This window comes from Silurus meridionalis, chromosome 16, assembly GCF_014805685.1.
Source record: "Silurus meridionalis isolate SWU-2019-XX chromosome 16, ASM1480568v1, whole genome shotgun sequence".
NCBI classification, from domain to species: Eukaryota; Metazoa; Chordata; class Actinopteri; order Siluriformes; family Siluridae; genus Silurus; species Silurus meridionalis.
The window spans coordinates 14,525,555-14,539,547 of record NC_060899.1 but is presented as its reverse complement, the minus strand read 5'-3'; the positions used below and the strand labels follow the sequence as shown (position 1 = coordinate 14,539,547).

The following is a 13,993-nucleotide window of genomic DNA, read 5'->3' as shown; positions in this document are numbered from 1 at the left end:
AGGGCAACTCATCTATCTATCTATCTATCTATCTATCTATCTGTCTGTCTGTCTGTCTGTCTGTCTGTCTGTCTGTCTGTCTGACACTATCTATCTATCTATCTATCTGTCTGTCTGTCTGTCTGTCTGTCTGTCTGTCTGTCTGTCTGTCTGTCTGTCTGTCTGTCTGTCTGTCTTTCAGTCTCAGTTTGCCTTCTGTACCTGCCTGAGTCTGTCTGTCCGTCTGTCTGTCTATTGATCTATCAATCTATCTGTCTCTTGGTTCATCTTTCATACTTACCTTACTTTGCCTGTTCAGTTGTCTGTCTGTCTGTCTGTCTGTCTGTTCGTCCACTTGTCACTGAGTCAGCGCCTCAGTCTATCTATCCATTTATCTTGTCTCTTGTCTGTTTAACCTACAGTAGCTGATTTGTTCATAGAGTTACTAATTATCCGGGTTAAAATCCACAAAATGAAATTCCAGGCAATACAGTACATTTTCAACACAGTGAGAATAACCATTGCTTGAATTTCCACCCTGAGACTTGAAATGTCCTGTTGGAATAGTATATTTGTCTTGCTTCTAGAATATTGTTTATTATACAATGGTCTGTCTGAATACTTTATTCCGATTGGCTGGAAGCAGTCAGTGGAATCACCGTACTGACTAAACGTGCTGCATGTAACATACAGTTCCAGTGTGAGACCGCGTAACGAACACTTCCACATGACCTGGTCAATGACAAAAAAAAAAAATAATAATAATAAAAAAAGATACAAACAAATACTGCACTCCAGGTCTCCTCACTTCACCTACAGTACATCAGTACCTGAGTTTACTAACACCCTTGTGGCTGAATAAAATCTCAGACATCTCCACAAAATCTAGTGGAACATCTTCCCAGAAGAGTGCCAGTTATTATTAGAGCAAACGGGAACCAAATGTGGACCAATCTTCTGATTAGGTGTCCATAAACTGGAGTATTTTGTATTTTGAGAAATATATATTGACTTTATTATGGTTAGTGCTTCATTACTGTCAAACAAAATGACATAAAACAGCTGTTAACAGAAAAAAACATCATCGACTCTGAGGTGCTAAGATGTCATGTCATCCTGCCTCTGGTCGAGGGAGACATCGAAATTTCTTCACACATATTTCAAAAGCACCTACTGTAAAATCTACAGTGCGACAGCCATTTGTAGGTTCCCGATGCACATTTTGTCTCATCTGACAAAGAGATTTTAATTCCCTGCCTTGCATTGTTGCGTTTCGGTCTCTCGCAGCGTTCCTGCTGCTGTTAGCTCTCTGCAGAGGAAGCAGATTTCAGAAAAAAACAAAAAAAAACAAAAAACACCCCTCCTCCTCATCATCCTCGTCGTCCTCCTCCTGCTTCTCCTTCCTGATCGAGGTAAACATGCCTCTTCTTGAATTGTGAGTGAGTGGCGCGAGAGCTTTGAGGTCACCGCTGAATGAAAAGCATTGCGTAACTCTGACTCAGCGTCAGGTGACTCGGTTCTATCCAGCCTAATCTCCGCACACACACACATCTGGAGCTGCTGAACGATTACGAGGAGTGCACCGATTCGGTGATTTACCAGAAAATGATCCGATTTCAAAAATAAATTCTTTCTACACTTGTGTGACTCATGAGTGCAGAGTTGCTTGTTGAAATATCAGTGACTTGTTTGGCTAGGCTGGAAAATACCGCTTGCTTTTAATGGAAAAATATTCTGCAAAAAAGGCATTTCGGGTGGGATTTCTTCACAAGAGAGCCGGCGAAATGCAGAATACAAACCTGAAGAAGGGATCATGAGCTATAAAATATGACCATAAGGAATGACACTGTGAGCCACGATCGTGTCATGAAGACCGGGAGAGGAACAAACACAAAGCTGTCAGAAAGAAGGAAAAAAAAAGGCTGTTCAATGCCAGGTCCTGGCTAGAAGTTTCAAGGTTATTTGTCATATGTACCAATGCCAGTGATAGTTTGTACAATGGAATGCTTAAGTGAGGCTAAAGGCAAACTACTGCAAATAATAAACAATAAACGAGACGAGGAAATAAGGCAACTAGAATTAATTCAAGAATAAATACTTGATGCTAGGGGTGACTAATGATTTACATATTCGAATCGTAAATCTCGCCTGTAGTCGACTGATAGTCGAATCTTGCGTTTCTATTAAGGCCAAGATGTACGGAACGTCGCACAAATATCGATTTTAGTGATGATCGGATTTGCATTTCACAAGTCTGCAAATGAAATTAAATCAGCTAAATCGCCTGTGCAAATGCGCGCTACAAATAACTTTCTTTCGGCTTCTCCCATTACGGGTCGCCACAGCGGATCATCCACATGTTTGATTTGACACATGTTTTTACGCTGGATGTCCTTCCTAACGCAACCCTCCCCATTTATCTGGGCTTGGGACCGGCACTAAGGCTTGTGCAACCCTAATGGCTGGGGTTGGTTCCCTGACCGGGGATCGAACCCGGGCCGCAGCGGTGAGAGCGCCACTACAAATACCTTTAAAAATTAATTTACAGAATGAAATTAGAACAGAATCTCCCAGACATTGATAAATACTTCAATTCCTGCCGCTAAGATGCTCATGGACCATGGAAAGTAAAATTTCTGGGGGGTTGGGGGGGTAGTATTTAGTCACGCACGTAAATATATTTATTTATTAAAAGCTTCTTTTCTTTTTACATTTTATTTACAGCATTATCATAACAGGCTGTATATTAACTTACTGGGAGAAAAGCGGTAGTTCTATGTAAAAATAAGACATTGAGCACCGTATATATTAACAAAATGGCATAAGCCTTGTTTCAGATTTGACCCTGAGATTGGTAGTCAAATCATCGAAGCATCGGACCTTCGACTAGTCGTGGTCACCCCTACTTGATACTAATGTTGCAAAAAAAAATCCATAGTAGAACTGGGAGGCTGAGCTCGAAGTCCCATAATGCAGTGCGGGTATATAGTGCAGAATCACCTAGACAGACTAAAGCGCCGCCGCATCGCCCGTTTTGTTTTTTGGAGATTAATCGAGTCCCACTGATGGCACAATCAGCAAATCTTCATTTTCATTCATTATACAAATTGATATTGAAAGTCTTTAAGGACTGTAAGGGAAAGAGAGAGAGAGAGAGAGAGAGAGAGAGAGAGAAAGAGAGCAAAAAAAAAAAAAAGAAATGACATTTTGTTTTGAGTTTTGAGTCATTTTTAAGTTGCTAAAAAGCATCGGGATTAGTCACAGTGCATGAAAAGTGATCATGTGTGTCAAACCCACAAGCAAGAACATCGTCTTCGATGTCACCCACACATGTATACAGTACTAAACATAAGTAATTGACTCCAGATGAGCTTAATTGCTCTGAAAATGTCAAGTCGTAATAATATGTTCATGTGTTCGCGTCTATGTCTCTCTCCTTCTCTTTTATATATATATATATATATATATATATATATATATATATATATATATATATATATATATATATATATAGCGCCACACTGAGGAATGCAGCGAATTCAGTATGCATTCTTTGCCAGATGTTGGCTTCTGTAAGCTAAGGCAGCGGAAGAACACCATGCTGCTCATTCGCACCGTCAAGAGGCATCGTGCCGTTCAGTGCGAGAGGGTCGGCCATGAATCGGCTCCGACAAACCCAACGCAAATGCCACGCTTGGCCTCTAATAACAATAATGCTGTATTTTGAATATGAAAAAAAAAATCACGTATCGTTATGAATAATTACATGTATCCAATAATGCTTCAGTTACTTACTCAGAAGCTACGACAGCAATTCAAACACGTTCGATACAAACAAACAAACAAAAACAACCAAACGTTCCCTGCTCCAAGCGAAGCCTGGATTGTTTGATGCAGTGAAGACTGTACAACTAAAAACAAAACCTCAGTTTCATGGTACACATTATATCCAATAACTACTGACTTTTCCGCCCATATGTGGTTCTTCCTCAAACTTTTAACACAAACTTGGAGACGTCTCTGGATGCAATAGCATGACCTTTTCCCGTCTCTTGAACTAGGAGACCCAAATATAGTTGGAGTGGAATATCTCGAATATCTGACAGCACCCCCGGGCCTTGTCACCTCACCGACATCAGTACTCGTCTTTTCTAACACCCTTTTGGCTGAATGAATCTCCAAAAATGACCACAAGCAGACTCTAAAATCCAGTGGAACAACTTGCCAGAAGAATGTTGAAAGTCAGCTAGCTAAAATTATACTATATTACACGAGCTAATATGTTGACTATGTTCCCCAGGGGAATGGAAACAAAGTACAAATCATGTCCCCAAACAATATATTTTACACAATTGCTCAATTTAATGCCACCAAATTGATCAGTATTAACTAACGATGATATTCATGGATACATTATTGTTTTGAGTCTTGAGCAAAAAGGAATTCTTGGGAATTCTCCAAAAGTACAGAACTGGTAAAACAGTCCTTTGCCCTGCCTCTAAGCATTACCTGAATTTATGCTCCAAAAAACTAGGTAAAAGGTGGAAGTTGATTCCTGGGCAGCAAATTACCATAACACTTGAACCTTAGGACCTACCACCTTGTTTATACCAGGTAGCAGGACAGGCATTCGCAGCACTTCAACTACCTCTAAGCGCCACACGCAACCACCTTCCCAGTGCTTGTTAACAAACCTCTTCGACATATGCTAAATAGGAGGACGGCACATTACATGGAGTGCATAATAATCTATCAGATGTCAGAAGAAATGCTAGTCTCTTGTGTGTGCTATGTGCTCCAATACCTTATGTAAGACACTGCATTGCCAAGCTACGGAAGTGCGAGTTTGACAAAACCCACCATCTATTTCCTTTGATATATAATTCCTGCGCACAAGCTGGGCAGATTGATAAGGAATTAAAAGCTGTCACTAACTGGCCACCGCACCACGCTCACAATGAGCTACAAAGTCCTGGGGTTTGCTAACGTTTAATCCCACTCGATAAGAGGGTTTATTTCCGAGCTGTAACTCTCAGGTTGCTCTTTAAAGAAGTACCGCAATCCCGAGACACCATGAGCCCCTCCTGCAATTTATAGGAGGTGGATTATGGAGGTGGATGCCTCCGAGGCCAGCTAAGAGCCATTCTGTCACAGTGCCTTGGAAGAGGTTGGGAATAACAGCTTGTTTTTTTTTTTTAAGCAGCCCTGGATTTGTGGAGCCACTGGCGTACAATCAGACACTAAAGATATGGATAAACTGCCAAAAGCTTCAATCCTCAACAGACATGATGGCCAGTATCTATTCCTCATACTTTTAGCGCCTCATATTTAGCTACAGACTGCGTTCTAAACATGCCAAAGTCGTCCTGCAAGTACAGTGTGGCTTATGAAGTAATGAAAAAAATCCTGACAGGACACAAGATTCTGAACCAGCACTACCTGACCCTCTATGTCCCCATTGCAGGGGGTCCACATCTTGTTCATTTTAGGCCTTCAGGTTCTTTCATGCCATAGGTCCTGGTGGCCTTCTCTTACGGTAGATGCAATAACCTCGATCGTGCACAATTTCTACAGTACACAGTCTAGAACCCCGTTCATCATCAACATTTAAGTTCATCATCAATAGAATTTTCAGTAGAATTCCACTCCTCGCCCTAAATACACTATATGGAAAACAGTATTAGGACACCAGCCATATGTGGTTCTTTCCTGAACTGCTTTCACAAAGCTGAAGCCACACAATTTTATTTGGATGTAGTAGCATTAACGTTTCCCTTAACTTGACCTAGGAGACCCAAATCTGTTCCACAATGCCCCTGTGCACAAACTCCAGGAAGATACATTTTTACATGGGTTGGTGTGGAAGATCTCCTGCTATAGAGCTCTGACCTCAACCCTATTCAACACCTTTGAGATGAATTGGAATGGCACCTCAGAACTCCTCACCTCACCTACACCGGTACATCTTGTACCAATCATGTCTCTCCAGCACAAGAACCCATACCTAGAGCTGATCCAGTTCCTGTACTGGGTGTCAAAGGCAACCTCATTTACTTTCTCCTTTGGTCAACATCTGTATTGTTGATTCGAAAGTGACATACTGCAATGAATCCAGAAATCTTCTGGACAGTACCACTCCCAGAGATCAGGTCATGGATGATGGATTTAAGAGGCACTAGACTGGTGGTAGATTAGAATAACAATAATACCACACTCAGAGGTGTCAAACTCTGCAATTCCTAACTAGTTTCCACTGTTAATCATTCATCCATCTTTGGTAAATGTTTTATCCTGGTCAGGGTTGGAGCAGATCCAGAGATTAGAACATAACATAGCATTTGTGGGGCACCAGTCCATTGAAGGCAACCATCCACATGATCTTAATATGAAATTTGTGGAGGAAGTCCAGGGGGGTACAGGGAATGTTTTACAAACTCTTCCCAATTCATTTGTAGAGATGTAAAGAGTATGTGAAAATCAAACTTGAGTTAAAATCTAGAAAAAGACTGCAAAATGTAGTCCATTACAAGTCAAATGTCACCAATTCCAATATGAATTGAGTAAAAGTCTTCGAGTATCTGATTTGAACACAACTTGAGTATTTCACTCATATTGAACACAGGATCAAAGATGCACTCGTCCTCAACACCAAGACACGTGTTGGTGAAAAGCCAAAAATACTCGATTTCTTAAAATACAAATCAAATTTAACACCTTAACACTGCATTAACCAATAACATAACAACTTCTTCAGCATACCAGTAAAAAAAAAATACAGACATAAGACAAAGCAGTAAAGCAATGGGGTTCTTCAGTTAACAAATGGAAATCACAGTATCATGTCACAAAGTAGAAGTAAAACCAAATATTCAGAGCTGAATAGAAACGATATTTTTATTCAACTTCAACAAAATCTGCTTCTCGACATTTTTTCGCAATTTATTCAAGCTCTTTTCGGAATGAAAATGAGATCAGCGGTGCTAAAAAGTCACTCGCAGGCAGCAGATGTGGGTAGAGGAGTGTTAACGACGTCCTCAACAGAGGTGCAAAATATAATTGGTAACAGTCATTGGCAATTAAAATATAGTGGAGTTTAAAAAAAAAAAAAAAAAAAAAGGAATGCACATTGAATCATTGATGTATTTGAGAAGAGAGTAAAAGTTGCTTATATCTTTGATATTCGGTAAAAACTAGAAAGAAGCCATAAAAAAATAACAAGTACGACAAAGTGGGCACATGGAAATATATTTGCACAATATTTTTTAAATACCACTGATCAGTACATAATATATTTTCTCACGTTTTCTCCTTTTTTTCTTTTCTTCTCTCATTTTCCCATCCTTTATATAGTCCGTTTTACCTAACGCACAATAACAAATAAAATCTTTTATTAATTCATAATTTAATCAACCCCTCGTGTTCACCACAGACATTCATTATCGCAATATGTGCTGTTGGATTTCGTCCTAAATCAATCGCTCGTAACGATATCTTTCTGATATTCATACATTCGAATAAATAGTGTATTACATTTACATTTCTCTGGCAGATGCCCTGAACCGGAGCAACTTTATCTCATTCATACATCTGAGCCGCTATTGGGTTAAGGGCCTTACTCAGGGGCCCAGGAAGCTTGGTGTGGCTTGGATTTGAATTCACGACCTTCGAAAACTTCGGAAATCCAATGCCTTTCCCACCAAGCGATCAAATCCCATTACAATCGAATGGGTAACGGATCTAAAATGCATAAAACCAGACGAAACGCGTCCATCGCTTTTGTTCAGGAAACTCGAGTATAATTCGAAGCCATTTTGAAACTGGACGGTTGGAAGAAGTTCGAGGCGGTTTATTACCAAGAAACAGCGAACGCACAGAATGAAAGGAATAAATTCTCCTTCTCTGACAAAGCGATAGACGAGCCTTTGTTTCAAAATTTATTTCGAGCTGAAGTGCTTTCATTAATATGACAAAAAAAAGAGTTACGTCCGTCAATATCGGATTCGGCGGCGCTTTGTTAAGTGGTGATGCTGCAGAGGGAACAAAGCTATTAGTGAGATAAACCTTTAGAATGTGGGGGGGGTTCAAGTAGATACTCGGGTCCTGAGATCTACGTAACAACCAGCTTCATATGAACCCCAGATTGTTTGTTTTCCACATTTAGTCCCCGTTTGCTCTTATAAACTCTTCCACTTTCCTGGGAAGATGTTCCACTAGATTTTGTGGAGATTTGTGGAGATCTCATTCAACCTCAATGGTGTTAGTAAAGTCCAGGTACTGATGTAGATGATGTGACTCTGCACTCAGTTCACATTCATCCCATAGGTGTTCAATAGGGTTGAACTATTTAAAACTGTAGAGCAGGCCACTCAAGATCTTCCACTCCAAGAACCTCTAGAACCTGTAGAACATGGAGCTGGATTTGTGTGCAGGGATGATGTTATTCTAGAACCGGTTTGGTTCTCACTGGTCTGGAAAATTTCATGCTACGGTGTCCAAGGGCCTCCAAGTTGCTGGTCAGTTTGGAGAAAGAGCACATAAGACTCCTTCATCCCAATACATCTGACGTACATTTTCCCCTTTCGGAGTAAGTCTGACTGGTAGCTGGAGCAGCTGAGTAGGTCAAGAGCGTGAATCACAGTAGTCTCCATGTTGTATATACAAGCAGTATTTACGCTCTATTAATGTTTAACCCCACAGTCCTGTAACAACCTTCTCAAATATGTGCAGCAAAAAACTGAGTTTTAGGAGATGCACCTACGGAAACCGACCGAATGGACGTATGGCAGGTGCACGCGTAGTAAATATGCACCGATTGAGGGTTTTCATCACAGCTTTGGAAAGAGGACGACGTTTCTGCTCCGTAACGATCGATTTTTTTCGAAAGGCCACGAATGAGAAGAAAAAAAAACCCCTAAACTTCGGTTTAATCGATGAATCATCCTCCTACCTTATATAAGCCTGAACGAGCGCGAATAGGTTCTTGGTGGCGTTCCCGATTGTGCGACGCAACACCAGAGAAGCTGGACTGAGCAACCACGCTGAGAAAGAGAGAAGAAGTGGAGCTCCGGGTGCAGCAAAAGGTGGCTGAGATGATGAGCAGGGAATGAAACGGAGTTTGGGGTTATTTTTGTGTGGGCTCCATTTTTTTTTCTTTCCTCCAATTTATGATTCCGGTTGATTTCAAGATTTTCCTCCTGATAATGTCTTAATTGAGGTCCAAAAAATGGACACTGAATGATCTAGGTGAGGTATCTCAGCAATCATGTGACCCCGTTTTCACTGATATGCTCGATGAAGCGTTAATCTGGGTTAGGAAGGCATCTAGATGCTGTAGAATCCCTTTGTGGATGTGAAGAACCCTGGGGGAACCCTGAGGGAACTCCCGTGGGATCTTCGTTATATGTGATATATCACACTTTATGATGGTGACGTGCTCGTGAACATATGATGTACAGTATAAATCAAGCCTGGGATTATTCCAGAGATGCAGAGCTGCAGGCCCTGAGATGATCCATGCCTTGAGATGTTTGTCACCCGGTCAGTAATTAGAGTGCTGTGTGAAAATTCCTCTGGAATTCCAAGCCCTCCTTGAACGCTGTTCTTCAGGTTCGACGTGTTCGAGGGTGTTTTCTTCTTCTTCTTTTTTAAGGTATTTTCGCTTCTTAATGATTGGGCTGTGAGTCACACCAGCAGTCGTCTTCCAGGGTCTAATTGCACCTTGTGGGCTTCTGCTGGGTTTCGTGTGCAGTCTGGAGCATCAAAGGTCTAAATCTTCATCATCTTCGATGCTCTCCATGACCTACATGATGTCATCATGACCCTTTAGCCCACACACAGGGGCTGATCTTGAGCTCGGATTGAGCTTGATCACTTCCCCTTTTTTTTTTTTTTTGGAAGTGTGTGCGTGTGTGCGCGCGGAACCGAGTCAGAGAGTCGGTTCAGTGTTGCAACTCTGTTTTGGTTTGCGACGCAATAGGCTGGAAGTGCGTAGGTGTGAGACTGTGCTGAACAGCAGAATTACACTGCAACAACCAGGCACATGCAGCAGAACCTGACCAGCCACACAGGTGTGATCATGGCATCTCAGACATATTTTTGCAACATAGACACACACACACACAGTACAGGATGTGGGAATGCTCGAGCGTCATGATCAGCCAGGATGGTGTTATCACTACACAAATTAACAGTCGTAAAAAAACCCCATTAAATAATAATATGATGATGAAGATGATGGTGAAGACCATAATCGATCCTCCTGACGTTTTAACGCATAACCCTCCGAACGCGCTCTTCATCCTTGTTCTCATCATCATCACAGCAGATGAATACATGGAGGAGACCGTGAAAGGAAATCATACTCACTCACTCACTCATGTACTCACTCTCTACTGCGGAGAGATTCACAGGAATGCGCGAGAGCTCAGTCCTCCTCCACCTCCAGCCTGGAGAACATCTCTACACCTCCACATCTCCACTGCGCGTGCTGCTGATGATCCTGATTCTGATCCTGCTGCTGCTGCTGCTGCTGTTGTTGTTGTTGATGATGATGATGATGATGATGATCCTGCTCCTGCTGCTGCATACTTGAGAAGAAACCTCACGCGCAGTTGTCACCGGACTGAAGAGCTGATGGTAGCAACAGTTATTTTGAGCGACGCCGAAGCGTCCAATCAGAGCGCAACAAAGCAGCACGCCTCTGTACAGACCGACCAACCGCGACACTGATCGACCGCTAGGGGGCGGGACGGGGATGCCGCTCACAGATTCCAGCTCGGTCACCAGGAGCGCGCGCACTCCGACTTTATTCTAATGTTATTTGTTTGTTTGTTTGTTTTGTAGTATCCTCATTGTTAACATTTTATTAATCTATCAATCCCTTCCTCTATCCATCCATCCATCAATCCATCCATCCATAGTAGTGGTATCATTATTATTTACATTTGTATTATATTTACAGATTTATTATTATTGTTGTTATTGTGTGTTTACCATTTAATTAACATTTGTTATTATTAACATTTTAAATACATTTACTTATTAATATTTTTATAATTGTTATTGTTAACATATGTACTTAGTTTTGCATTATTTATTATTATTATTTAGATATTTATAAACGTATAAAAAGTAAAATAAATGAATAAATAAATAAACTATTTTTGCATTTGTAGCTCCGTGCAAATAAAATGGAAGTGAATTATATTTCATATTATTGTAACATTTTATTTTCCAATTGCAGAAGCTTTGAGCCTTTGATTGGGCAGAAAATAATGATACCAATATTGGTTAAAAAAAATGAATTATTAAAACAAAACAAATAAAATTAATAATAGTACTATTGCTACCACTACTGAAATTACTAACACTTCTACTGATATTTTATATGTACATTATTTATATATATATATATATATATATATATATATATATATATATATATATATATATATATATATATATATATGACTGTATATATTATGTTAATAATACAAATATAAATACAATTAATGTTATTATATAATGTATTCAATTATTGCTGTATTTAAGATCTAATAATTTCCACACAATATTTATGATACATATTGACCACATATTTCTGATAAAAATGATTAAACAACTTACAGCCATTAATACAACATTAGTATTTTACCAGAACCATGAAATTACAATTAAAGGGTAAAATCTTCACGCGCTGAGATTATTTACACAGTTATTACATATTTATATCAGTGTGTAAATAAAAAATAGAAGTTTATTTTTTTCCAATGAACACTTCCAATCCCCAAGCTTGATCTCCTTGATTGTATGTGTTATTGACGCCACCGTGTGGTGAGACTTGATACAAACACAATATATCGTTTCATTTAAAGGCAATTCAATCCAACCTATTTATCTATTATCGCTATTGAGTTTGGGATAATTATTAATTAGGCCCTAATTCATGACAAAAAAAAAAATTAAATATATTTTTCAAATTGACGTGATTTATTTATAGACTTTAGCAAGCTGCTATGAAATGTAACTGTACGTTTATTGTAAATAAGCGAAACAAACTAACAAAAAAATTAAAGTAAAAATATAATAGTAACAAGATAATAATGAATCAGGGATTTAGAAAAAACTATAAAGAAAGAAACTGTAAGTAAAAAAATAAACAAGTAATAAACAAGTCATAAAACACACACGCACGCACACGCACACGCACACACACACACACACACACACACACACACACACACACACCAATCTAAGTGTAATGCAATATGATCAGTTCTGATAGAAATTTATCTGGAGCGGTGAAGCAGCAGCCAATCAGCGCACAGAGGGCGTGTCTCGTTAGCATACTGGGGGCGGGGCTTGACCTAATACGTGTATGAGGAAAGAGAGCGCAGAAGCGACGCTCTCGATGGAAACGTAACTGCGCATGCGCAAGCGCGCAGAAGCGATCGAAACATGGCGGCTGGCTCTTGCGAAAAGTACTGAGATCCTGTCTGAATTTCAACCGAATTCGCCCAGGTAGGTGTGCGCTTCGTGTGCCTGGGGTAGCTGGGTGAAGCTCCCGGGTGTGTGTGTGTGTGAGGTGGGGGGGATTTGCCCCTGATGTACGCGTGAGAAGGGTTTTATTTTCCGCCTTTCGGTGTAAACACTTTGATCGCGTCGCGATGGGTTTCTCATCATCTTTCCAAAGTGGGAGTCGCTGATGGGCGTCTACCTCCGTTATTACGCGTTACAAAGCCGTAATAAGCCCCGTCGTGTGCTCTGAACTGCCGAGCTCGAGTGTGTGGGGTGTGGGGTGTGTGTGTGTGAAGTGTGTGTGAAGTGTGTGGACTCTCAGAACACAGTTTTGGTCGGACGTGTTATTTTGTTGTTGATGTGTAATAAGACTCGTCATGATGACGTCTCATCTGAGCGACACTCAACACGCTGAATGACGTAAGAGCTTTTCTATTACAATAAAGTTTAGATTCCACACTGGAGAAACTTCAGAAATCCATCAAGAAACTACAGACTTATCAACTACAACAACCAGTAGTGTGACCTTATAGCTACTGACTTCTATTACAATGTGACCAAAACAAAGAAATATGTGAAACTAAAATAAATTTTATACAGATAATATTCAAATTAGATGGCATTAGATAGGAGGTGAGTTTCCTAATAAAAATATAATATAACAAGACTTTTTATTGGTCATTCATTCTTTTCAAAAATCAAAAATCTTGTGATAAAATAAAAAAAAGACAATAAAATTAAATGACAGATATGAAATGGGTTATTTAATACATAACGTATTTCTCGCTACAACCCCCGGTCTTTCTAGAAGATTTCGTTCCCCGTGTTATTAGTGCTACACTGGAATTGATTTATTATCGTGTTGCTATTTTGTGTGCGTTTCCTTTCCCGTGGGTTTGGTGACGAATCCTGCGAGTTCGCAGTTTTACCCCGAGGTTTAATTTGTATGTAAAATTCAGAGTCGGGGTTTTTGTAAATTTTTCCACTTATCAGTTAAGTTAAGAATTTGATGATGTTCAGGACGAGCTTTTTTTTATCGATCTGTTTATCGAAACGTAAGCACGGTAATGATTGAATATAAAATACATTTTGGTATAAAATATAAATCCTATGAATAATTCGTTATGAACGATATGAAACGTTTAATATTAATGCACTTGTGTTTTTACGCCACAATTTTGTATATTATGGTACCACAAATCATCACAAAATACTAGAAATAACAGTAATAGGGTTATAAAATGTGAAGTAATAATGTAAAATAAATGACATCAATTTCGACTGCTACTAATGATACTAGTAATAAGTTATTATTACTTTTTTATTAGTGATTAAAGCAGTATTGATTCTTATGTATGTTTAAATGCTACTTCTATCACTAGGGGTCTAGTAACGGTTTTCCACCACAGTAAAGTCCTCCAGAAAGAGTTTTTCTTTTGTTCCTGTTTTACTTTAGGAGCTGAAACGGTGACTGTTTTTAACTTCTCCAGACATTTCC

General features: G+C 39.6%; 2 protein-coding genes across 17 annotated transcripts in view; one reads left to right on the top strand and one right to left on the bottom strand.

Moving 5' to 3' along the window:
• The window catches only part of LOC124399018 (cyclin-dependent kinase-like 5), an 88,236-nt gene that overhangs the window by 58,285 nt on the left and 15,958 nt on the right, over positions 1–13,993 (bottom strand). The window contains exon 1 of one of the 12 annotated variants that reach the window (XM_046869647.1): positions 10,349–10,638. The exons of 7 other annotated variants lie outside the window; for them this stretch is intronic. In XM_046869647.1, coding sequence (XP_046725603.1) covers positions 10,349–10,356 — 8 coding nt within the window. In that variant the 5' untranslated portion in view covers positions 10,357–10,638. Of the gene's footprint in view, positions 1–1,153; positions 1,418–10,344; positions 10,639–13,993 lie in introns of those variants that run through there. 4 more of the 12 variants (XM_046869651.1, XM_046869654.1, XM_046869650.1 and 1 more) reach the window with 4 other exon arrangements.
• The window catches only part of LOC124399019 (sex comb on midleg-like protein 2), a 44,438-nt gene continuing 42,767 nt past the window's right edge, over positions 12,323–13,993 (top strand). The window contains exon 1 of one of the 5 annotated variants that reach the window (XM_046869659.1): positions 12,323–12,498. The gene's annotated coding sequence lies outside the window, so the exon portion shown is untranslated. The remainder of the gene's footprint in view (positions 12,499–13,993) is intronic. The other 4 variants (XM_046869661.1, XM_046869662.1, XM_046869658.1 and 1 more) reach the window with 4 other exon arrangements.